At 46.4% G+C, this 25,624-nt stretch overlaps 2 protein-coding genes, 1 long non-coding RNA gene and 1 other non-coding gene across 16 annotated transcripts in view; 2 read left to right on the forward strand and 2 right to left on the reverse strand.

Moving 5' to 3' along the window:
• Positions 1–190, reverse strand: part of SMARCC2 (SWI/SNF related BAF chromatin remodeling complex subunit C2) — a 20,838-nt gene extending 20,648 nt beyond the window's left edge. For 3 of the 9 annotated variants that reach the window (XM_081821842.1, XM_081821840.1, XM_081821839.1), the window contains exon 1: positions 1–190. In XM_081821842.1, coding sequence (XP_081677968.1) covers positions 1–111 — 111 coding nt within the window. In that variant the 5' untranslated portion in view covers positions 112–190. The other 6 variants (XM_081821844.1, XM_081821843.1, XM_081821847.1 and 3 more) reach the window with 4 other exon arrangements.
• Positions 191–300: 110 nt separating this feature from the next.
• On the forward strand, positions 301–2,184 carry LOC145721806 (uncharacterized). The gene is made up of 2 exons (XR_014145720.1): positions 301–903; positions 1,841–2,184. It is a non-coding gene; the product is annotated as an uncharacterized LOC145721806 (long non-coding RNA).
• Positions 1,035–1,116, forward strand: TRNAS-CGA (transfer RNA serine (anticodon CGA)). Its single transcript has one exon. It is a non-coding gene; the product is annotated as a tRNA-Ser (tRNA).
• A 7,675-nt stretch (positions 2,185–9,859) lies between the features above and the next one.
• RNF41 (ring finger protein 41) overlaps positions 9,860–25,624 on the reverse strand; it is a 22,911-nt gene continuing 7,146 nt past the window's right edge. For 4 of the 5 annotated variants that reach the window (XM_081821860.1, XM_081821861.1, XM_081821858.1 and 1 more), the window contains 5 exons: positions 18,032–18,144; positions 14,183–14,454; positions 13,320–13,455; positions 12,685–12,788; positions 9,860–11,233 (listed from right to left, as the gene is read on the reverse strand). In XM_081821860.1, coding sequence (XP_081677986.1) covers positions 10,882–11,233; positions 12,685–12,788; positions 13,320–13,455; positions 14,183–14,454; positions 18,032–18,121 — 954 coding nt within the window. In that variant the 5' untranslated portion in view covers positions 18,122–18,144 and the 3' untranslated portion in view covers positions 9,860–10,881. Of the gene's footprint in view, positions 11,234–12,684; positions 12,789–13,319; positions 13,456–14,182; positions 14,455–16,919; positions 17,117–18,031; positions 18,145–25,624 lie in introns of those variants that run through there. The other variant, XM_081821862.1, reaches the window with a different exon arrangement.

Raw genomic sequence — 25,624 nt, forward strand, 5'->3', positions numbered from 1 at the left:
CTTCTTGTAGTTCTTGCCGAGCCAGAGCCTCACGTTGTCGAACTGGGTCACGGTGTCCGCGGCCTCGTAGTACTTCACGTTGGGGCCGCCGTCCTTCTTCCGCACCGCCATCTTCTCGGGCTCGGGCCCCGCCGCCGCCGCCCGCCCCGCTCAGCTCAGCTCCCGCCTCCTCCGCCTCCTCCTCCGCCCGCCTCCCGCCGCCTCCCGCCGCCGCGGCCGCCGCCTCCCGCCGCCTGGGCCGGCCCCGGCCCGCGCAGCGCCCCCTGCCGACCGGTCGGGCGCGGCGGCGGCCAAGCTCCCGGCGCGGGACCCACCCTGGCGGCCTCCCTGGCGGCGGCGGCGGCGGCGGCGGTAGTGTTCGGAAGGCGGCTGTTTCCTGGAGGGGGCGCCCACTCCCCTGAGATCGTTCTCTTCCAGACGCGAAGGCTTTCCTCACTCTTTGCCTCTCAGCCCAGGGAGTGGGGTACCTCTCTAGCTTACCCCAAGCGGACGTCCGTCGCTGGAGGAACCCCCAGCTCATAGCTCCGAGTGGTCCTTACCTTGCACATTCCCAACCCCACGGAGCCCTTAATCTCAAGGAACCCCAGACCCCTTTCCCCAGGAAGTTCCTTTCTTTCTTCCATCCCCAGGACTTCCCCGTTTCAACTCTTCCTGAGTCTCCCTCACTCCTAACACCTTGCCTCAGCACCCCCTCTCACTCCTTAACCCGAGGAGTCCTCTAGCCGCCACCCCGGGGCCCAGCCCCTTCCCTCCAACTGATTCCTCTGCAGGCCCCGCCATCGCCTCCTAAATAGCTTTGCGCTCTTTGAGACCCCAATCGTGTCTGGGCGGGAGGACACTCCCCGCTCCCTCCCTGGGTCACCCGGCCCACCCGCCTGTTCCTTTGAGTGGCGTAGAGGCGAGGTAAGGGGCGGAGGGCGGGGGTCACAGGGTGTGTGTGTATGGGGTCGGGGCCGGCTTCCCATTGCTACACTCCCTCTGTGGTCGCAATGCGGACCCCTTCTGTAAGCGCGCGGCGAAACTTGCTTTTGGAAGTCACGGTGGCCGAGTGGTTAAGGCGTTGGACTCGAAATCCAATGGGGTTTCCCCGCACAGGTTCGAATCCTGTTCGTGACGGCTGCTTTTTTCCCCCTCCTTAAGGGTACGTAAAGGGGACCCCCCGCGCACGTGTCTTTCGTGCACTTCCCTTTCTTTCTCAGAAATAGAAGCCGAGAGGTCTCACCTCTGGATTGGGAGGGATGGAGGTGATCATGGGAAGCTTAATCGTGCACAACTGTATTGGCTGCTAGGATACAAGGCACTTTTCCGAATTCTGTAACTTCAGGTTTCTTAGAGCTTTGACACACGTTTCATTCTTGGGGAAGGGAATGAATGGCAAAGGATTTGAAGAAGGGTTAGGTTTTTGGAAATTTGAATGCCTTTTGTGCCATAATAGTCAAAATTAGAGTTTCCAGGAAAAGAGGGCACCTCTGGATTTTATGACCGGAAGTGTGATTATAATTGAGACCCAGGAAAAGGCATTTCTCTCATTTGGATTTCTTTGAGGAGGCGCATCTCGGCTATCACTGGGCTAGGAGGAAGTCGCCTGTTGAAACGTAAACACTACAGATCTAGCTGGAGCTTGAGTGTGGGGAGATGATACTTTTTACTGAATGCTCATTATGTGCCAAGTACTGTTCTAAATTCCCCGTGTATTAACCAAGCTAGGGAATTAATTATTTAACCTCTAACCCCCCTGTACTCACCTTATCTGGTTCTTCCTATCCCCCCATTTCTGATCATGGGGAATATGTAGGATACTTGTTGAAGATGTTCTTTTTGTATTTCATTTCTTGCACAGCATCATCTTCTCCAAGAAGGATCTCCCAAAGGGCAGGGAGTTCAAGACTGATTCACAGAGCTTTCTACACAATTCTACTTTGCAGTTTCCTGCCTTCGTACCCTTTCTCGTGCTCTTCTGAGATCATCCTCAAGACTGTCTCCTTCCCACCCCAGCACCCCCATCATTTATAACTTCCCATCCTGCACATCCTTTTATCCTTCCTCTTTGAGGCTCTTGATTACTCCAGGTGGAACCCGTCATTCTACCACCACCATCAACTCGGTTGCATGCAAAGCATCTCCTTTGACACCCCTCTGCAAGAACTAATTAAAATAAAAGTTATATTTATTCTGCTTCCTAAATAGATCTTAAATCTGTTCACGTTTCTCAGGGTGAGTGCAGGCTAGGCCGACCACGTGCTGGAGTGATTAGGAAAGTAGGCTGTGAGGACCACATGAGTTAATATATGTGAAGCTGCACTAAAGCATCCAGTTGCGGCTGGAGACCTTAAGCCCTCCCATGGCTGCTTTTTGTGTTTCATGACCTGGTCCCTTTTCACTCACCATTCTTTCCTATTCACTACTTTCTAGCCACTGGCATTCTTTTAGTTCCTGGTATGGTATTTGTGTTCATGCTATTCCCATCCTCACCTTCTACTCAGCCTCCACATCAATGTCGGTTCTCCTGGGAAGTCATCTCTAACCCCTTGCCACCCACCATACCCTAATCACGTTTTGTGAAGTCTTTCTTCCCCAGTAGAACATCAACTCTTGACACTATAAGCCACTCAATTAAAAAAAAATCTTTGTTGAGTAAACGGATTTTTTTTACACTAGTTATGCATATGTTTTAATCTTCACTCACACTTAACTACTAGCTTCTTAAGAGTTAGGACTGCGTATTTTGTTTTTGTATGTATTTCCTTTACTAGGCCTTTATACACAGATGTGATCAAGTATGTACTGAATGAAACAGACTAGCAAGGCTCAATACTCAGCTTCCTGCCAAGTGCCATTTTGCGCATGCTCTCAGATTTAAGTGTCTGGCAAGGCAAGACCAAAATTGACCAGCAGAGGGCAACCAACAACTGTTGCGAAGGGAAGAAGGCACCGTGGCTTACAAAATGGAGGACCTGGACGGAAAAGCTAGCGAGAGGTTGTTCGGTACTCGGAGATCCTACCTTTGGCTCTCAAATGCTTCCATTGTAACTGTCATAGATGAGAGGCCAAGGCTTCAAACCTTAATGTACAATAGATAATTTCGAATTTCTACCATCCCCACAGCCCACCTGAACTCCCCAATTCCTTCACCTTTCCTCTTCCATCTCAACAAATCCTCTGTCCTTATACATTTCCTTGGGTTATATGATCAGGTACCCCCAGGCATTCCTTAGTTTCTGGTTCGGTATTTGACTTTGCTTATCTGCCCTAAAGCTACCTTCTCCACCTAGGCTTGTGATCCCACTCATTTCAACCTCCCAAGGAAACTTGCATTCACATCCTTCCATAACATGTTCAAATTCTATCCCACTGGATCAATCTGTTAAATCAGAACTAAACTACACCCCCACTTGACAATTCCAAATGATCACATTGTTTTTTACTTCCCTTTTTTTTTTTTTTAAGATTTTATTTGACAGAGAGAGACACAGCGAGAGAGGGAACACAAGTGGGGGAGTGGGAGAGGGAGAAGCAGGCCTCCCGCGGAGCAGGGAGCCCCACTCGGGCTCCATCCCAGGACTCTGGGATCATAACCTGAGCCAAAGTCAGACGCTCAACGACTGAGCCACCCAGGCGCCCCTACTTCCATGTTTTTCTTTAGATTTTATTAAGTAATCTCTACACTCAACTTGGGACTTAAATTTACAACCCCAAGATCAAGAGTCCCACAGTCCATACTTCTATTTTTTGAATAAAATGTATTCAGCTTCATACTATCTTAATACCCTGTTGCAAAAACTTTGCTATGTTTGGAACCATTGATTTCTTACTGGACTTGAGAGACACTGTACTTGCGTTTTTCTCTTAGAACATTGTTTCTTCATCTCGTTTGTTTTCTCCCTCCTTCTGTGGAATTCTGCCAAAAGCTTCATTCTTTTCCTTCCTCCCAAGCCAAACTGTGGTCCTATACCTCCAGCTATCTATACATCACCTAAAATGCAAACAAAACTTCTCTGTTCCCAGAATGACATTCTTGACTTTTCCCATTTCTGTTAACACCATTCTTGCAATTCCATTGTTTCCAACCTTAAGAATTAATCTGGCATTTTTCTTTCTCCCATGCCTGACATTCATCAATCATTGCTTCTTCCACCACATCATCTTATTTGTTACAGTGGCCTTCCAGGTGCCCCAGTTTCACCATACTCAGAGCTCTGCAACACTGCTTTCATCATATTCCCCTGCCCAGGGACTTCAGTGCCCCATCTGATCACACACATGCTCCTCTGGTCAACACACTCTGCCTGAATCACCCATTTTTAAAAATCCTTAATTCTTTCCAGCAAGATACCCCCAATCTATTCAGGCTGAGTATCTCCACATGACAGCTTAATTCCTTCTCTCATGCAGCTCCTTCACCTTACAACCAAATAGCTAATGCCACCCTATACTGATCTTTTCAGCGACAAATTCTTAGATCTTAACCAAAATTGCTTTTATGTGACTAAAAAGCTAATGTGGGGACATCTGACACACAAGAACTTATTGTCCCCTTCCAAGTTGCTGACTTGTTCCAAATTGTTAAGAGGTCTGGATCTATGTAGTTTATCCAGTAATCATTAGAGGACTTCAGCTGAAATGATCTCAACCTACACTTATCTCAGGAATGTGGTCATTGCGCAAAAACATTTCTGGGAACTCCTTCACGGCTAGTTTATGAGCCACATTTAAATGATTCATTACTCGTCAACTGTACTCAAAACACACACACCATAATCCTACTATCATACCAAAAAAAAAAAAATTCCTTCAAAATTACTTTTAAAAAAGCTGAGGCATTTGCCAACTTTATCATTCATCTATTTTTTAGATTTTGTTCCAGATTACTTCTGGAATTCCCCAAAGTCCCATTCTTAGCCTTCCTCCTATCCTTTTAGTGTTTGCATTCATTCCTAGAATTTCTTGATCACCTTTGGGCAGATAACTCCCAAAGCCACATCTTTAACCCTAACTTCTTGCTCTTAAGCTCCATATCCACGTTTCCATTTACCGGTTAATACCTTTATGTGGAAGCATTTTAACCCCAAAGTTCCCCACATGAGCTCATTACTTCACCCCTGAAACCTGCTCATCCTCTCCTCCTCCCTATTCAGGTTAGTAATGACCCTATCTTTCATTCTCACGGACAAGAAATCTTAGTCTTTATCTGTGATTCCTCTTTGGTTATGTGCCTCTTGTTAGGTGCAGTGGTTAGGAACTCAGGCTCTGAAATGACTTTCTGGGTTCAAATCCCAGTTCTGATATTACCCATGTTAATTTTGTTGTCTATTTCCCCACATAGAAAATGGAGATGGCAATAGCGCCTTTTAATAAAGTTGTTGGGAAGTCGAAATGTTTGATACTTACAATAATGCCTGACTCAACAGTAAATGCTCAACCCCCTTTCCTCACTGCCAGTATCTGAACCTGTTCAGAACTCAGTTCAGTGATTCTTCTGAGAAGCATCTCACCATTGGTAGTAGGTAACTGACCCCTTTCCTCCTCATTGTCCCATCGTACTGAATCTTTATTAGCAATGTATTGTTCTGTATTTCCCATTCCTTACTTAAGTGCATGTCACCTACTAAACTACAAATTCCTTTAAGGACTTGTTTCTCAAGTATTTGTGTATCTTAAATGCCTAACACCACACGTGACACAGGACATGTAAGCTAGAAATGTTGGCTGAGTGAATCTAGTCAGTTACTAAGGCCGGTCAGTTTTCTTCCCTGATGTCTCTTGTTCTTTCCTACTCTTTCAAGCTCTAAACCTCTTGCATGAATTACAGCAAAGCTTATTTAATATTGCCACCAGAATCATGAGCTGGAAGTTACTCTTGTCAAAAACTTACCTGTAAAATTAAAGTCAAAATACCCTGCCATGTAGTCAAAGCCTCCCAGAATTGGCCCCAAAATAATTTTCTGGTCTTATCTTTCATTATTTCCTTCGACAAACTCAGTGCTCCAGATGACACTAGTCTCTTCTTTCTTCAACATATCCTTCACCTCCACTTGTTTTTATTCATGCTATGATCTAAACCCAAAGCAGAGGTTGCAAACCGATGGATCCTAGATTTTCGGGGGGGCCACAAGTGTTTTTTTTTAATTGAGCCAACACTTAAAATTTGTGATACTTGGCATAAGCACTAGGATGGCCGATGGTTCTTGGAAAGTAAGATTTGGCAATGTGGGGCCTCCGTTCTAGTGTGGCAGCAACTGAGCTGAGCTGCACTGCCGGCTGTCCCCTTCTCCCAGGACACGCAGCCAGCTTTTAAAAACCCTCTCATCGAGTCCCGCATCGGGCTCCCTGCTCGACCGGAAGCCTGCTTCTCCCTCTCCCACTCCCCCTGCTTGTGTTCCTGCTCTCGCTGTCTCTGTCAAATAAATAAAATCTTAAAAAAAATAAAATAAAAGCCCTCTCAACAATCCCAAGTGTAAATGAAGAAACCAGGCTAACGGTGGGACAACTGGACCTATCTCCTGATGTTACACAACATAAAGAACATCTCTCCTATGATGTCTTCTATCCCCAGAACTGCTTAACTTGAATCTCTCAGGCTCTAGATCTAATTGTTTAGTAAAAATAGGGGTAAAGGAAGTTAAGGGGCACTGTGAAGAAGCAATCAATCAAATCCAAAAGACCACTCTCCAGGACAACTGGCCCAATCTCTTCAACAGATCACCGTTACAAAAAAGGTTGTTCCAGGAATCTAGATTAAGAGTATAAATGGGGCGCCTGGGTGGCTCAGTCAGTTAAGCATCGGAATATTGATTTCGGCTCAGGTTATGATCTCAGGGTCCTGAGATGGAGCCCCACATCAGGCTCCACGCTCAGCGCAGAGTCTGCTTGGGATTCTCCTTCTCCCTCTGCCCCTCCCCCGCAACTTGCGCATACTTTCTCTCAATAAGTAAAATCTTTTTAAAAAAGTATAAAAGTAGGGCACCTGGGTGACTCAGTTGGTTAAGTGTCTGCCTTTGGCTCAGGTCATGATCCCAGGGTCCTGGGATCAAGTCCCATATCAGGCTGCCTGCTCAATGGGGAGCCTGCTTCTCCCTCTCCTCCCCACTTGTGTGCTCTCTTGCTATCTCTCTCTCTCAAATAAATAAAATCTTTTAAAAAGTATAAAAGATAGTTAAGACACATAACCTAGTGTAATGCATGCTTCCTGGATTGGATCCAGGACTGGACAAAAATTAACTCTAAAAGTACTTTTCTTGGGTGCCTGGGTGGCTCAGTCGGTTAAGGGTCTGCCTTTGGCTCAGGTCGTGATCTCAGGGTCCTGGGATCGAGCCCCATGTCGGGCTCCCTACTCAGCAGAGAGCCTGCTTCTCCTTCTCTCTGCCCCTCCCCCTGCTTGTGTGCTCTCTCTCTCAAATAAATAAAAGTACTTTTCTTGAGACAACTGGAGAAATGTGAATATAGATTAATTTTAAGCATTTGTTATGGCAGCAATATAGAAAAGTGTTCTGATTCTTCAAATTATGAAGAATCGAAACCAACCTTCATGCTTCCCCCGCCCATTCTCCTGACCTTAAAAGTCTAGAATGGGTTGGCAAACTTTCTACAGAGCCAAGTAGCAAACATTTTAGGCTTTGTGGGTCATAGTTCTGTGGAACGACTCCACTCTGCTGCTGTAATCTAAAAGCAGCCACAGACAATACATAAGCAAACAGGCATGGCTGTGTTCCAGTAAAACATTTTTACAAAAGCAGGCAGCAGGATGCCAACCTCTGATCCAGAACAAATACCATGTCTCCGAAACAAGTCCTTCCTGGTACCCATCAGAGTCAGTGCCTTTATCTTCCCTCTGCTCACGTATTGCTTGTAGAGCTACTTACCACATTTATTATGTCTTACTCTAGTATATATTTATCTCCCTTCTGGAGTAAGTTCTTTCAAAGTGGGTGCTGCCGTGCTGCATGACACCCATCCCCACCTGAGTTCCTTGCAGAATACAGCCAATGAATAGTGTTCCCCAAGACCAAATCTACCCCAAAAGAAAGACTGGCACCATTTGTGACATTCAAAAGAACGGAAAGCAGGTTCTGAAAGTAATTTTGAAGGCGCTTCAGGGAAAAAAAGAGCACTCCTGGTATCCCTAGGTACTATATATGTACTAGATACTATACCTGTTACCTCTGCTGCTCTACAGTGTCATGTGTTCACCAGTATCTTAGAATCAGAGCTTGAGTGCATGCAAGTGTAAAAGACTCAGTGGGCCCGGGGATGTCCTTATGCCCTTTTGCTTTTTAGCCCCACTAGAGTATCTAGAGTGCTAATGGATTTACACTAAGTGCATCATAAACACTCAACAAATTTAAAAGACACTACTGGGGGAAAATATTTCCTTTTTCTCATGACCGAAGAGTAGGTGGCAGCAAATGCCTAGGTAAGGCTTTATCGAGATTTGACAACCAGAGCAGTGAAGTCATCCCACGCTCCTTCCCCGTGTTTACTTTCTTGGTTAGGACACACTGGGCGATGGAATCCCAGATTCCGAAACAAAGGTGCCTGTGGGACAAGGGAGAAGGGTGCATGCATACCTTCTGTAGAAACGGTCCTAAAACTCCAGGAGCACTTAGGGAAGACATGGAATTTGGGGCAAAGGCAAACTCTGGAAAGAGCACAGTTCAGATCACTGGCGAGAACATGTCGGCTGCTACAGACCAGGAGACAGGAGGGAAGGTGGTAGGAGGGCACAAAGGGCAAAAAAGTGAGGTGCACACTCCCAGACATTGTGCTAAAACAGAGGTTAGTTCTAAGACAAGGGTAGGTTATAAAGCAAAATAAGGGGAATCAGGGTGAGAGAAAGGCCAAAGCAGAGGAGAAAGCTTCACAAGAAAGGGAGTGATGTTGGATTAAGAACTGAGAGTTGAGTAAAAGGTTTATTATTAGTGCAGTCAACACCATGGAACAGCACATATAACACAACCAGCAACCCGCAGAGACACTAGTGCAAAGGGGAGGGAAGCCTTAACTGAGCTTCCTGGCTCCGTCTGAGGGTAACGACAGGAGGGTATGGGCCTTGGTAAGGCAGGCAGGGGCAGAGGGGAGTGGAAGAAATGTAGTAACCAGACTAAGTATAGCAGCGTTTTCAAATTCCTGAGCACAATGTCCTGGAGCTGGAACATAGGACTGTTCCCTACTCCCTTCAAGCTGTATCCCTCCACCCCATTCCCAGTGGAGCATGACCCAACTCCCCAGACCCACAGCAAACTGGCCTGGAATAAAACTCCAAAGAGAGAAGTAGCTGTTATATGGCCATATCTCTTCAACCCCACTCACACCTGCCTTTTAAAATAATCACACCCTCTATCCCTCCCCTTCTCTTATTCTACCAGCCACCCTAAAGATCAAGGAATGCCCGGGTAGCCGAAAATGGAGCTGAAGTCCTTAGAGGGCATGCGTGAGACCAGAGCACAGCCTGTACTCAGAGACACAGAGACATCATGTCTCTCCCATCTTGCCTGGTGAAGCTTAGAATCCAAGTCTGGATCTCCAAGGAAACCGGGGGTTGGGGGGTGGAAATGTCTTCAAAATTAACACTCTATAAATACAGAGTTTTACAAGAAGACCAGTGGAAGGGCTGGGAGCAAAGTTCTCCAGAGGGCACAGGCATGGATATTGGGCTGTCGCATCCATCACTGGAATAGAGGAAGCGCCTCATCTCAGATGGGGTGATGGAGGGTTGGGGCAGACATAGGTTCAGCCGAGGACTCCCTTGGCCCTTCCTATATTAAAGCCAATGGTTGTGCTGAAAAGGAAAAATATAAAACAGATCCCCCATCCCTGTCCCACCCTATCCAGAATCCCCACAATAGGAACATCAAAAAGAAAGTTTTGAGCTTTGTTAATTTTTTTTTCTTTTTCCTTTCTTAAAAAAAAAAAAGTAAATAAATTAGATTGCCAACAATGTGGCTGGGCTGGAAAAGTGGGGTAGCCATAACCAGGCCATTCTAAAAAAAAAAAAGTGGGAGGGGGGAAGGAAATACAAACAACAATGGCCAAAGGAAATTATCAAAATAACTAGTTACAATCACAGGGTTGGAGAGGGGTCTATGGAACTATTACGGCCCAAGCCAGAGGCAGTGCCTACCTGATATCAGCAAAAGCCAGAGAGCTGCTTCTTGCTGAGCACATCCACCCCAACAGACTAATCCCCTACCCCCAACCCTGTCATTCCCTAACTAAGAGAAAATGTTGGAAAGCAGAACTCATCTGGAAAATTCCGGCATCCCAGCCTGCACACCTGCAGAAGCAGCAGGAACCTGCACTCAGAAGGTGGGCTGGACAGGGTATTGCTTGGCACAGAGGTCCTGTCTTCCCCTAAGGGCCATCTGTTCCCCTCAGGGCCAGTTCCTGGCCTCACTGCTTATTTCTAGGGTTTTGATCCCACCCTTACCATTTCTTCAGGATGTCTGCTCCCCAGAGCTGCCCTCGCATGCTGTTTAGTGTCAACAGGCCTGCCCGCTCTGATTCCCTGGTTTTGGAGGAGGGGGAATGATCAGATAGTCCTCACTCCGCCCTGATCCTCTAGAGAAAATGAATTCTTTGTGCTTTCTAAAAATATCTAGAACCAGGGACCCTAGGCAGGAAAACAGATACAGAGGTGGGGACTTTTCCCAAACTGACTGAAAATTTACAGACATCTTAGGGGAAGAAATTAGGCAAAAGGAAGGAATCTTCCCACCTGAAAGGCTGAGCAAAGTGCCCTGGGCCCTTCAGTGCCAGAAGTGTAGGGAAACGTGCGGCCCACGTGTAGGCCACGGTACTGTGGATAGTAGGGAGGCCTCAGAAGCCAGCTGCTGGAGTGATGGGTTTTCTGGTCGCCATCTCTTCCTGCTAGCCCGTCGAGAGCTCCTATATCTCTTCCACGCCATGCGCAAAGATCATGACAAGCCCCGGCTCCTGCACCATGTCATCGCCCATGTGCTGGTTCTCACAGGCCATCACGACCACAGCCTGCTTGCCCGGGATGCGCTTGGCCACGTAGTTCTCATAGTAGCGCCGGTTCATCTGTCTTGTCTCTAGGGTGGCCAGACCCTGGGGCCAGCTCCGCTCGTGGGCATTTTCAATCAGCTCGTTGACGATAGAGGCAGGACAGCCACTCTCCACCAGGGAGCGCTTGATTACAGCCTGGAGTACAGCATCTGGGGTCGAGATCATCCCTCCCCAGCGGGTCACTCTTGCGGGCTGCAGGGAGTTCACCCACCTGTGTGGAGGGCGTGGGAGACGGTCACTCCAGCTCATCCCCCTTCTCTGCACTGGCTTTTTCTCCTAATAGGAATGACCACCTGCTCTGTGCTCGGCTCAACCCTGATCTTCCATCTTCCTTTTTCCATCACTGGTTCAGAAATTCCAAATCTCCCCCTACTTGGTCCCCTGGGAGTCACTACATGTCACTCACTCACCAGATTAAACTCTACAAGTGAAGAGTTTCCGTCATTTTTCTTAAAATCCCAATACTTAGGGGCACCTGGGTGGCTCAGTCGTTAAGCGTCTGCCTTCAGCTCAGGTCATGATCCCAGGGTCCTGGGATCGAGTCCCACATCGGCTCCCTGCTCCACGGGAAGCCTGCTTCTCTCTCTCCCACTCCCCTGCTTGTGTTCCCTCTCTCGCTGTGTCTCTCTGTCAAAAAAAACAAAAAAAAAAATCCCAATACTGAGCACATACAGTGCCTGGCACATACTAAGTGCTCAATAAATGTGTATTGGGGGCGCCTGGGTGGCTCAGTCGTTAAGCGTCTGACTTCGGCTCAGGTCATGATCCCAGAGTCCTGGGATCGAGCCCTGCATCAGGCTCCCTGCTCGCCGGGAAGCCTGCTTCTCCCTCTCCCACTTCCCCTGCTTGTGTTCCTGTTCTCGCTGTCTCTCTGTCAAATAAATAAATAAAACCTTTAAAAAAAAAACAAACAGGGGCGCCTGGGTGGCTCACTCGGTTAGGCGGCTGCCTTTGGCTCAGATCATGATCCCAGAGTCTTGGGATCGAGCCCTGCATCGGGCTCTCTGCTCAGTGGGGAGCCTGCTTCTCCCTCTCCCACTCCCCCTGCTTTTCCCTCACTCGCTGTCTCTCTGTCAAATAAATAAATAAAATCTTAAAACAAACAAACAAATAATCGTGTATTGAATGGAGCAATGGTTCCTCTACACTGTGCCCCACACAGCACTGTTGGCATGACATATACTGATTCACACTTAGAATCTGGTCTGTGAATTGTACAGGACTCCAGCACTGAAAGGGATTTTCAACTTTGCTTGTTTATGCTTGTTTATGCTGCACTTTAGATCACTCTCATGGATTTGCACTCTCTTCTCTGGACTGTAAGCTACCTGACGACAGGGGCAATATCTCTTCCTTCGTGGCCCTCCTAGCACTCCACAGCCTTTAATACAGGGCTCTGTCTATGTGGGCACTCACTTAAGTCTGGATGAACTGCGTCCCTGTGTAAGCTTTCCCCTCCATCCACCCCAAAGAATAAGAGATCCTATAGTGGGGCTGAAAGTTATCCTCTTCTCTGTCCCTGTCCATCCCAACATCTGAAAAGCGGTGGCCCCAGCCCAGCCCTCTTATTACCCTCCTTCTGCCACTCCCCTGCTCCTCCTCCTCTCAGGGCTCAGTGCCAGGACGTGGGGCAAGTGACTCCACGTCCCGAGTGACACTCACTCTAGGATCTCGTTGTATTCAATAGTCTCCTCCAGGTTCTGAAGGTTGGGGTTGACACTGCGGATTGCACGCATGTATGCCTTTAGCAGCTGGATATCTCGCTTCTGTGGGCGTGAAGAAGAATCACAGATGATGGTTAGGGCAGACAACAAATGAAAGACAAAAGTTTGTCTTAGAATGAGGGCAACTGAGGCATCTGAGGAACACCCAGACCTGTAAGCTCCACAAAGATGGGGATGTGACTGTCTCATTCGCAGCTATATCCCTAGTGCTTAGCAGAGTACCCCCTTAGAGGAGGCAGTTAATAAATGTTAGGTGAACGAATGACATTGATGCGATGAAGGAAAGGGAGAAGAGCTCCAATCTGATTCCCTACCAAAGCCACAGGCAGAGTATCTACTCACCCAGCCGTGTGCACGCGCAGGACTGTGCGCGTGCGCGCGCGCGCACACACCCCCCCCACCCCTGCATGCTCACATTGGTGCTCCTCGCCCCCAGTTATCCGCATATATACACAGCGTATACACACACACACACACACACACACGTGTGTAGTCACACACAGTTACATATCTGTTCTACGCCCTTATCCGCACATTAGGGACAGGTTCTCTCCCGCGTTCGCCGGGGCCTACCTGCTCCGCCAGCTGGTGTTTGTGCTCAGCGGAGGTCTTCTCCAGCTCTGCGATGCGGGTCTGCTGCTGCTGCACCACGGAGCGCAGGTGCTTAATGCAGTTGTGGTTTGGCAGCTCATCTTTGGGCATCTCCAGGCTGCCACCCAGGGTGGGGAAAAAAGCAGAACAGAAGCATTCAATGGGACATGTGGGCAAAGGCAGAAAATTGCTGAGACGGCCTTCTCCTAGCCCAGATTTCGAATATTCGGGCCTCCCTCTTATTTATTCCCTTCACTTCCTTCCCCCTAGCTACCCCCTTCCCCCTGTACTCCTTTGCTCTCTACTTTCTCTGGGCCTCCTTCCCTTTCTAAGACAGTGTTTTATCTACCACATGAGTCTCCTTTCCTCCTACAGATTCTGCCTGTGCACTCATTCCTTCGGAGAAGCCCTAGATTCACAGCCCTAGCGAGCAGTATTTAATCAAATACTTCACACCCCAAAGAAAGAAAAAAAAAAACAGGGCAAGAGGAAATATGAGAAGCTTAGAAATCAGACCAGTTAATCTGATAAAGAGAAAGGAGTACCGGGCTGACAGGGAAGAATAAAGGAAACCAGTCCGTAGTATTAGCACACAGACTGGGAATTGTTGCCTCCTCTCTTTTATTAAAGCAAGAGCAAAAAGCATCATGGAAGTGCGGTCTCGGGACAGGGAGACAGGGAGGCCAAGGACACTCCTGCGTACATTCCAAGGAGACCTCCTGAGCTGGTAAGCAGGGGATCCGGAGACACAGGAGTGGGGATGGGGAGTGTGGGCAGCGTGTGGGGTGGGTCACAAACTGGAAGGCCCTCATCTGTGCGGGGCAGAGGAAGGGAAGCAATCTCACCCGCAGCCCTGCTCACAGGTCACAGGCCGTTTGGGGTTGTGTTCGCAGTCGCTGAGGTGAGACATGAGGTTGTCAAGCCGGACAACAGCACTACAGCCAAACACAGCGTTGTCGCAGGCGATCTGCAGCTTTGACAACATGTTCCGCATGATCCGAGGTACTGGGCGCAGGTGAGCGACCGTCACAACGCTACGGTCCACCGGACACGTCTGCTGCTGAGAGAACCACTGGGTGATGCAGGCGTTGCAGAAAGCATGCTCACAATGAGGTGCCTAGAAGGAAAAGCAGGGCAAAGGGGGCACAAGAGAATTAGCAGGAGCTAAGAGCCTGAATATGATAACTCCGCAAAGCCACTCAAGCCTCCGAGCAGCTTCCAGGACCAGAGGTCCCTGGGGTCACAGCTAAGTACAGATGCGCCACGGGCGAGGCATGGTGCAGGGACAGGCTTCAGATGGATTTCCTGTGCTCAGGATTCCAAATGGATTGTGACATAAGACAAACAAGTAAAAAGTTACATAACAGGGGCGCCTGGGTGGCTCAGTTGTTAAGCGTCTGCCTCCGGCTCAGGTCATGATCTCAGTGTCCCGGGATCGAGTCCCACATCGGCTCCCTGCTCCACGGGAAGCCTGCTTCTCCCTCTCCCACTCCCCCTGCTTGTGTTCCCTCTCTCGCTGTGTCTCTCTCTGTCAAATAAATAAATAAATAAATAACCTTAAAAAAAAAAGTTACATAACAGTAAGAGGTATAAATAATATTCCAGGACAATAGGAGAGATGACATAAGACAGCTGATTATTAATTGCCAACTGGACTGCATACACAATAAATGCCAAAGTCCAGAGGAGGACGAGATCTTTCTAGGCTAGGTCAGTCAGGGCAGGTATTTATGGAGAGGACAGAATTTGATACGGGTCTTGAAGGATGAGTAGAGAGGACACAGGGAAGGGATTTACTGGCAAAAATGCAATGTAGGAAAGCAAAGCAAAACAAAACAAAAGCCTGGAACTCCTGGTGAGAGGATGAGTACTCTCTGTAGGGGCCCAAGTTCCTATCTTATGAGGGTTGACCTGAGGCATTGCCTGCATCCTAATGGCAAGGCCTATCCTCCAAAACAGAGCCAATTCCTCATAGAATCACATTCTTTTCAGTTTCATAAAGATCCTATTTCAGCTTCCTTCCCTGATAACTCAGATAATCTCTGAAGTGAATCCCTCAAAGTGAGAGGATTCCTGGGCTTCCGTGGAGACACCATCTGGCTTCTGGCATGGGACAAACAGTATACACTTAGTAGTTGATGAATAAATGGCATGCCATGTCCCAAACACTCTACTAGGTGCTTAAGATACAAAAACAGGTTCTGTCTTCAAGATGCTCACAGATACCAAAGACTGGAAACACAGAAAGGCCTCGTAAAGGAAGAAGTCATTTTCAGGGCGCCTGGGTGGCTCAGTTGGTTAAGTGTCTGCCTTCGGCTCAGGTCATGATCCCAGAGTCCAGGGATCGAGCCCCATGTAGGGCTCTCTGCTCAGCGAGGAGCCTGCTTCTCCCTCTCCCTCTGCCTGCCGCCCTTCCTTGCGCACTCTCTCTCTCTCCGTCAAATAAATAAATAAAATCTTAAAAAAAAAAAAAAGTCATTCTCAATGTCACTAATTCAACTGTCAGTAGATTTTTATTTTTCACTCAAAGACATATTTGAGTCTTTTCAAAATCTTTACAGATCTATCTCAAAAAAAAAAAAAAAGCCTAAATTTGTCCACTTTTCCCCATCTGTCCTGCCATGAACCCAGGTCAAGCTATCATCTCTCACCTACATTATTTAGTACGTCTTCCAGCTGGCCTCCCTACTTCTACCCCACCCCTTTATAATTCAGTCTACCTTCATCAGCCAGAGTGATCACTTCAAAATGAAAACTAGATCTTATCACTCCCCTGCCTCAAACTTTACAATGGCTTCCCACTGTACTTAAAATAAATCCAAACTCCTACTCAGGACCTATAAAATTATGCTGGATCTGGCCCTGTGCCTCTGACCTCTCCTCACCTCACACCACGCTCCCAGCACTGTGTTCAGGCTAGTCTGGCCTCCTTTCTGTTCTTTGTTTACATCCAGCTCACTCCTGCTTCGGGAGCTTCACTTTTGAGGCTTCTCTTTGCCTGAAATGCTCTTCTGCTCAATCTCAGCATGAACGTCCCCATATTACTCAGATCTCATCCCAACTGTCACCTCTCATGACCATCCCATCCAATCCTGCCACCCCTGCAAAAATATACAGAATGTGCTATGTTCTGTGTAAGAAAAGTTGGACAAATAAACTACTACAAAGAGTTAACTATGGGGGCGGGTGGGTTACATGGGCTGGGACAAGGATGGAGTAAGAGTTCTCACTGTATGCCTTTTTATACTGTTTTGATTTCTGAACCATATGAATTTATTACCTATTCAAAACTTAAATAAATATGAAGGGGGGGCGCCTGGCTGGCTCAGTCGGAGGAGTGTGCAACTCTATCTCAGGGTCGTGAGTTTGAGCCCCATATCGGGGTTAGAGATTACTTAAAAAAAAAAAAAAAAGATGTAGGGAAATCAGCATTCCTAACAGGTGCCTTCTACCCCTGGATATGTGTCTAGTAACCTGGCATCCTGAGGTCTGCCTGACCTATTCCTCAGAAGGCGGAGGTAGGGGGTGGCTCCTGACTTGGACTGTCACGAACCCACATTGACTTCTCCACACGTGACTCACCTCAAATGACAGTGCCAGGGGAAGGAAGGAACTGACACAGCCCATGACCTCTTGACACCACCAGGAGAGCTTGCTCCACACCCAGCCAATCTGCTTCTAATGGCAGGTGGCTGCAAAGGCCTGGATAGGGGTTAGGTCCAGGGCTAGCTGCCACTGGAATGCAGTCTGATTTTCAGTCAGCTCAGGCATCTGCGCTCCTTTGGGTGGGTGAAAACTGGAGCAAGAATAAACTCAAAGGATCAAGAGGAGTCCCTGGGAGTTGTATAAGCAGTGAGTAGGGGAAGGGCCATGAGACCTCACTGACTAGTGTCCTGGTTTGGAAAATGGGATTAGGTCTAGCTAGCGAGGAGTGGCAGAGGATTAATTGGTATTTACAGAAGGTGAGCAATAAGAACCATGCAGGATGATGTCCATGAACACTGTTGCTAAGAATTCATCTGACTCATTATACTTACCTGTTAATCATGAGTTTCTCCTCATACTTGCCCCAGGAAGATACAACTGACTTTGGTCTGGCAAGGCTTGTAGAGAAATGACCTATTGAAGGTGGCAGCTTTCATATCAAAATGCAGAGTACAAGGCTGCATCAAAAATTGGTTTTTCTAATAAATCCCAGGAAGAAAAGAGGACAATACATAGAGTCCCCACTCCTTGTTTGTTAGTTAGTAAGCAGGCTGAAAAGGCCTGCAGGCAGACCAGCTGATTAAGCGAAACATTACATCATCACAGAGAGAGAACTTATCAGGAAAGTCTAGAAGTTCAATCATAGCTAGGAAGATGGAACCTAGTCAGAGCCCCTGCAGAGGAAAGGAAGTTCCTGAACACTATCAAAAGACAGAAAAAAGGTGACCATTTTACAGCAGAAAAATCTCAGCGCAACCTCAGAAGAAAATCTGAAGCACAGGACTTCTGTGGCATCCACCTCTAGACAGACTCTGGAAGGCCCTATTCCTTTTGCAGCCACCACTGCTTCTCTGCACCAAACCTCTCATCTGTATACGTGTGGCGTCAAGGCGGTGGGGGAAGGGGAGCCAGAACACAGTGCCTTATATTGTCTATTAGCTCCACTGTCGTCTATGGCCCCCACCAAAACTGCCATCAGACCAACTCACCTGGACTGGCTCCTCCAAGACTCCACTGCAAATAGGACAGATAAGGTCTTCGTCAACATCCCCCTGGAAACGGGTTACATCATACCCCATGTCTCATCACTGAAACCCAGGTCCTGGAAGGAGCAAGAGGAAAAAAAAAAAAGCCCAGTTCAAAAGAAGCCACAAATATGTGCCAATCTGAACTCACTGCCAAGATCCATTCATTTGTTCAACAATTATTTATTGAGCGCCTACTATGTGCCAGTCATTTGGGGGGAAAAATCTGACTCAAGAAACTTAATTCTAACAGGAGAAGATACTACATAAGCATACATTTAAAATATGAAATGGGGGGGCACCTGGGTGGCTCAGTCGTTAAGCATCCTGCCTTCAGCTCAGGTCATGATCCCAGGGTCCTGGGATCGAGCCCTGCATTGGGCTCCCTGCTCAGCGGGAAGACTGCTTTTCCCTCTCCCTCTGCTGCTCTCTCTGCTTGTGTTCCCTCTCTCTGTCAAATAAATAAATAAAATCTTTAAAAAATAAAATAAAGTATGAAATGGGGGTGCCTGGGTGGCTCAGTCGGTTAAGCAGCTGCCTTCAGCTCAGGTCATGGTATCAGGGTCCTGGGATCAAGCCCCATGTCGGGCTCCCTGCTCAGTGGAGAGCCTGCTTCTCCCTCTTCCTCTGCCGCTCCCTCTTCCTCTGCCGCTCCCCCTGCTTGTGCTCTCTCACTCGCTTGCTCGCTCTCGCTCTATCTCAAATAAATAAATAAGATCTTTAAAAAATAAATAAAATAAGGGCGCCTGGGTGGCTCAGTTGGTTGAGCGACTGCCTTCGGCTCAGGTCATGATCCTGGAGTCCCAGGATCGAGTCCCGCATCGGGCTCCCTGCTCAGCGGGGAGTCTGCTTCTCCCTCTGACCCTCCTCCCTCTCGTGCTGTCTCTTATTCTCTCTCTCTCAAATAAATAAATAAAATCTTAAAAGAATAAAAAAAATAAAAATTAAAAATAAAATAAAATATGAAATGATAAATGCCTTGACAGGGCATTATGAGGGCAAAAGATGTGGATACCTAACCCAGGCTGAGAGGAGAGGGTGATTTTGACAAGTTTTACAGGAGTAGGTGTCATCAACAGGACAAGCAAGTGTAGCTGGGTGTTGGGGATGGGGGCAGGGTAGGGCGTTATCTTTAGGGCTTTAGGCACATGAAACTGTACATTCAAAAGCCCAGAGGTAAGAGGACATATGATGGGTTCAGGGAGCTCTGAGTGGTTCAGAAAAAGGCTCCAAAGGAGGGAGTGTCTAGATACAAGTGTCTAGATACAAGGCTAGATACAAGGCTAGAGAGGCAAGCAAGGGTCAGGCCATTATACATTATACATACATACTCCTTATGTAAGGAGTTTGGGCTTTACCCTGAAGGCTATGGGAAACCACTGAAAGACTTCAAAGGAATGATGCAATAAAAGTACTCTTCACTCTGTCAACAGGGGTGAGATTGGAGACAGGAAGAACATGAAGGCAGGAGAGAGAGAGTGATAGTCTGAACTTAGTGGTGGTGATGGGGATAAAGAAGGGAGGTTCAGGAGAGCAAGGACTCAAAGAGCAGTGAGGCTGTCATGCCTCCTCTTCGGACTTTCTAAGGGTCAAACCCAAAGAAGTCGCTGAACAGTGACTGAAATCCTCCTGTGGATTTCCAACTGGTGGGCTAACTGGATCGAGGATGGGCACCTAATACAAGGGCAGCCACGCAAGAGACCAGCCATCAACTGTGATGTCCTAGAAAAGATGAGCTAAGTCAGATAGTTCTCAGGAATTTAGAATCATGGTGTCCGACTTAAAAGGGTAGAAAGAATGGGATGCAGAAAGACCTTGCTAGGTCAGTGCAAGCTAAAGTACAGCACTGGATTGAGTCAAAACTGACTGGATTCATCGGCTACTCTTCACTAGCTATGTGACCTTGGGCAGGCTACATAAACTTCCTAAGCCTGTTTATTTTTTTTTAAATAGATAAAATGGGTATAAATAAAAATAGAAGTGACTTTCAGAGTTATCCACAAAGAGATTATGTATATAAAACATTTAGGGGCGCCTGGATGGCTCAGTCAGTTGAGGGTCTGACTCGATTTCAGCTCAGGTCGTGGTCTTGGGGTCATGAGATCAAGCACTGTTTTGGGCTCCAAGCTCAGCAGGAAGTCTTCTCCTTCTCTCTCCCCCTTTGCCCCCACCCCCAGCACGTGTTCTAAAATATAAAAATAAATCGTAAAAAAACAAAACAAAACACACATTTAACAAAGTGCCTACTGGCCCATAGTAGGCACTCAACACATGATAGTAATCATTATTTATATGTATGTTTAATTTCTATTACTTGATTAAAAATTCCTTAAGAGCAGGGGCGCCTGGCTGGCTCAGTCAGTAGAGCATGCGACTCTTGATCTCAGGGTCATGAGTCTGAGCCCCACGTTGGGGGCTCAGAGAGATTACTTAAAATGAATAAATAAATTAAAACTTAAAAACAAGGGTGCCTGGCTGGCTCAGTTGGTTAAGCGACTGCCTTCAGCTCAGGTCATGATCAAGTCCCACGTCAGGCTCCCTGCTCAGCAGGGAGTCTGCTTCTCCCTCTGACCTTCCCCCTCTCATGTGCTCTCTCTCTCTCTCTCATTCTCGCTCTCTCAAATAAATAAATAAATAAAATCTTTAAAAAAAACAAACAAATAAAAATAAAAATTCCTTAAGAGCAGAAACTTAGGTTCTGCATCCAATGTAGCACCAAGCACAGTTCCTTACAAATCAATAAAACGTTTGGTGTGTTCAAATGCTGCTTTCAGTAGAAGCTTCCAGCAGTGAGGGCATAGTGGACATCTCCTACTTCACCTATCTAATATCCCATTTTCTGTAAATAGCACCAGTTTTCCTTTAGGAATCGTAGCCTGCTTCCTGTGGACATGTGACCCAACCCAGGACAGTGAGAGTGATGCCTGGCACTTCTATGGAGCTCCCAAGAGTGGCTCTTTCCCCTGGGGTTGCACAGCTGGTAGGATGAGGTGTTGAGATCATTTCTGCCATTAATGAGGAGAGCCTGCTTATACAGATACCTAGAGGAACTGCTGGGTTTAATGGTGTGCCTACTATTTATTTTTCTAGATAATATACTTCTATACTATCCTCTGGAAAGGCATTTTCAATTTAGACACCACCAAAAGTGCTTGAGAATACTTTAACAATGACATTTAAAAGGAAAGAAAAAAAAAAGAGCCTGCCAAAAAAAAGACTGAGAGGGGCCGGAGTTGCTCAGTAGATTAAGCACCTGACTTTGGCTCAGGTCGTGATCTCCTGGTCCTGGGATCAAGCTGGCTTTAGCTCTCTGCTCAGCAGGGAGTCTGCTTGCCCCTCCACTCCCCCCCTCCCACTGCTCACCTGCTTGTGCTCTCTTTCCACCTGTGCGTGCTCTCTTTCTCATATAAATAAATGGGTAGTGTCTTAAAAAAAAAAAAAAAAGACTGAGAAAGATTGATCAGAGATGAGAGAAAATCCTGGACAGAAGAGGCTCATAAAAGTCAAGGGAGTTGGAGGAAGGGGACTTTTTGTTTAATGAGTACAGAGTTTCAGTTTTGTAAGATAAAAAAGTTCTGGAGATGTTTCACAACCATGTGAACATACTTAACATTCTGAACTGTACATTCAAAAATGGTTAAGATGGCAAATGTTATGTTACGTGTTTTTACCACAATAAAAAAGTCAAGGAAGTGGAATGCTTGGAGGAGGGAAGGGAAGTGTCAAAAGCTGCAAACAGTCAAGTCTGATAAAAAAAAACAAAAATGGCCAGGATGTGGGACCGGATACCAGGGCAGAGCGCGGCTGCCTGCAGCTGGGAGGCGCCCTGAAGAGCAGCTGTGGTGGTGGAGCATGGAAGTGGACCCAGACCGCAGTGGTCCCAAGTGAACGCGACGGGAGGCAGAGGGGCAGGGATGCAGAGACCTCTGTCCAAAGCTTGATTTCAAAGGAAGGGAAAGAGAACTACCCTGAGGAGGACAGGAGCTTGAGGAAGTGGGTTGTGTGGGGGTAGTTTCCTTCCAATGAGAAACGCCTCAGGATGTTGATGTACAGAGACGAAAGGGCTAGTGAAGGGGGAGAGGTAAACACAGGAGAGAATATGGTCACTGAGGAAGCACTAGGCAGGAGATCTGGAATGATGTTAAACAGGAAGAGGGACCCTCTGAAGCAGGAAGGAAGAATGGTACTAAAAGCAGTCCAGATAGGTTTTCAAAAATCACGTCAGTAAACCTTAAAAAAAAAAAAAAAAAAAAAAAATCAGATGATCCCTTACTCATTTACATGACCAGGAAAGTATATAGTTGAGTGATTATGCTAATGTAAGCCCATTTGATGGAATAATGTATCTATTTGAAGTGATGCTTATGAGGAATATGCAATAGAACAATGAAAAGTGAAAATAGAAGGACACAAAACTGAATACTGAGTTGTTAAAGAACATCATATATTTATAAATAATCCATACATAAAGAGACCAGAAAGAATGACCAAAATGTTACCAGTGGTTTTATTTGGGTGTAGGATAGGATGGTTTTTTTCTACTTTTAGTTACCAAAAACTTTAGTAGGTACACATTTTTTTAGAAGTCATAATTCAATTTTAAACAGTCTTCCACGTTATGAAAAAAAGCATATACTTTTTAAATTTAGAAATTACTCGAGAATAAAAAATACAGGAATGCTTTTACTTTTGAGGTACAGTAATAAAAGATGACAGAATTTGATCATACCTGGAAGTGTCTCCCATGGACCTGGTTTCTTAACCTTATGGCTTATGTTTGCCTTTAGAGTAAGAATGGACTATAAGAGACCATGTGGTTTAACACCCAGGGCAGGAGAGGATTCTCCACAGCACCCCACAGTCAGTCACCCTGCGCTGAGACACTCCTGGGAAAGGTCAAGGGTGCAGCAAGAGCACAGATGAGAAATACCTATCTAGCCCAGACTCATTTCTCTCACAGCATTCTAGAATGCCCTTGTCCCTCTAAAACAGGGTACCCAGAGCTCTACATGCAGACTGACCAATATGAACACAGTGAAACTATTACCACCTTTCCTCTCTACTTCAAGTAATGCAACCTAAGACTGGTTCGTCTGTTCTGGATGATAGCTACTGCCACTCCTGTAGAGCAGACCCACACACAGGGCTGGGAGAAAGAGGTGGGGAAGAGAAAAAGTCAAGAAGAGGAGCTATCTGAGGTGGCTTCTATAGGATAGCAAAAATATCCCCAAATATCCTAATTAATTTGTTCAACTGTTGACTTTACAATTTCTACCTCAATTAAATAAATAAATTATAATTTGATATCTCTACAATAGCTAGAACATTCATCAGAAGGGGAAATAAAAAAAAAAAAAAGGCATTGCTGCCTTTAATGCACCAGGTATGAGAAGACTGCCCTGTTAAGAGAAAAAAACTAAGGTACACACAGTATACGTAAAGTATGCCACCATGAGTGACAAAACCAACATGTATGTATTATATGCTTATGTATGCATGGAACTCCCCAGGACACATAAGAAATTGCCAACAGTGCTTGCTGCTGAGGAGGGGTAACTAAGACACAGGAATAGGAGGATCTATTTTAATTTCCTGAATTATCTCTTTGAACCTTTGTAAAAGATTTTCTTGGGGGGCCCGGCTGGCTCAGCTGGAAGAACGGGAAACTCTGGAACTCGGGGTCATGAGTTCAAGCCCCACGCTGAGTGTAGAGATTACTTAAATAAATAAACTTTAAAAAAAAAATTTCTTGTGTATGTGTGTATATCTAATACTCAAATAAAGAAATAAGTCTGTAACTATCCTAATTTATGAAAGTAAAGTATTAAGGTTAAAACATGTCCAAAACATTCACTAAATGGGTCATACGCTATACATGTCTTATATCATACATGACATACACACATAACCTGTCATATTCTTTTTTTTTTTTTTTTAAGATTTTATTTATTTATTTGACAGAGAGCGCGCACAAGCAGGGGGAGCAGCAGAGGCAGAGGGAGAAACAGACTCCCTGCTGAGCATGGAGCCCGATGTGGGGCTCGATCCCAGTGCCCTGGGATCATGACCTGAGCCGAAGGCAGATGCTTAACGACTGAGCCACCCAGGTGCCCCTAAGCTTTTATTTTTAAGTAATCTCTACACCCAGTGTGGGACTGGAACTCACAAACCCAAGACCAACAGTTGCTTGCTCCACCAACTGAGCCAGCCAGGCGCTCCTCCTTCTAGTACTTTTAACTTCACTCACAGTTTTGCTTTATTGTTTTTTTCCTACTTTTTCTATAATGGTCATGTTTTAGTTATACAATTAAATAATAATGAGGGCACCTGGGTGGCTCAGTTGGTTAAGCGACTCAGGTCATGAATCCTGGAGTTCCAGGATTGAGTCCCGCATTGGGCTCCCTGCTCAGCAGGAGTCTGCTTCTCCCTCTGACCCTCCTCCTTCTTGTGCTCTCTCTCATTCTCTCTCTCTCAAATAAATAAAATCTTAATAAATAAATAAATAAATAAATAATGAAGTAAAAAATAATAATAATGAAGTCAACATTTACAGAGCATTTCTATATGCTAGGCACCATTCTAAGCATTTCTTGTATATTAACTCATCTAATTCTTACAACTCTTTAAGTTACTCTATGAGGTCAGTACTGTCATTATCCACATTTTACAGATGAGTAACAGACGCATAAAGGTTAAAAAGCTTGTCTAAAATCATACAGCTCTTAACCACCATGCTAAACTGCCTCTCAATTTGAAAAAATGCAAGTTGCAAAATGCATGTTGTACGAACAGTATGGTTCCATTTTAATAAGAACAATTTTCTTTAAAGATTTATTTATTTGAGAGAGCGAGAGAGACCGTGTGCATGAGTGCGGGCGGGGGGTAGGGGGAGAGGGAGGAACAGACTCCCAGCTGAGCAGGGAGCCTGACATGGGGCTCGATCCCAGAACCCTGGGATCCTGACCTGAGCTGAAGGCAGATGCTTAACTGACTGAGCAACCCAGACACCAAAGAACAATTTTTTTTTTTTAAAGATTTTATTTATTTATTTGAGAGAGAGAGAATGAGAGAGAACACATGAGAGGGGGGAGGGTCAGAGGGAGAAGCAGACTCCCCGCCGAGCAGGGAGCCCGATGTGGGACTCGATCCAGGGACTCCAGGATCATGACCTGAGCCGAAGGCAGTCGCTCAACCAACTGAGCCACCCAGGCGCCCCCAAGAACAATTTAAAAACTAAAAATTAGGGGTGCCTGGGGGCACCTGGGTGGCTCAGTTGGTTAGGCATCCGACTCTTGATTTTAGCTCAGGTCATGATTTCTGGGTCGTGGGATCGAGCCCTGCATCAGGCTCTGCACTCAGTGCAGAATCTGCTCATCCCCCACCCTCTGCTCCTCCCCCTCCCCCCCGCCCAGGCTGAGTCTCTCTTTCTCAAATAAATAAAATCTTTTTTTTTTTTTAAGATTTTATTTATTTATTTGAGAGAGAGAGAAAGAGCAAGCATGAGTGAGGGGCAGAGGGAGAGGGAGAAGCAGACTCCCCACTGAGCAAGGAGCCTGA

Source organism: Leptonychotes weddellii, chromosome 5 (assembly GCF_054177405.1).
Source record: "Leptonychotes weddellii isolate Sample4059 chromosome 5, ASM5417740v2, whole genome shotgun sequence".
NCBI lineage: Eukaryota > Metazoa > Chordata > Mammalia > Carnivora > Phocidae > Leptonychotes > Leptonychotes weddellii.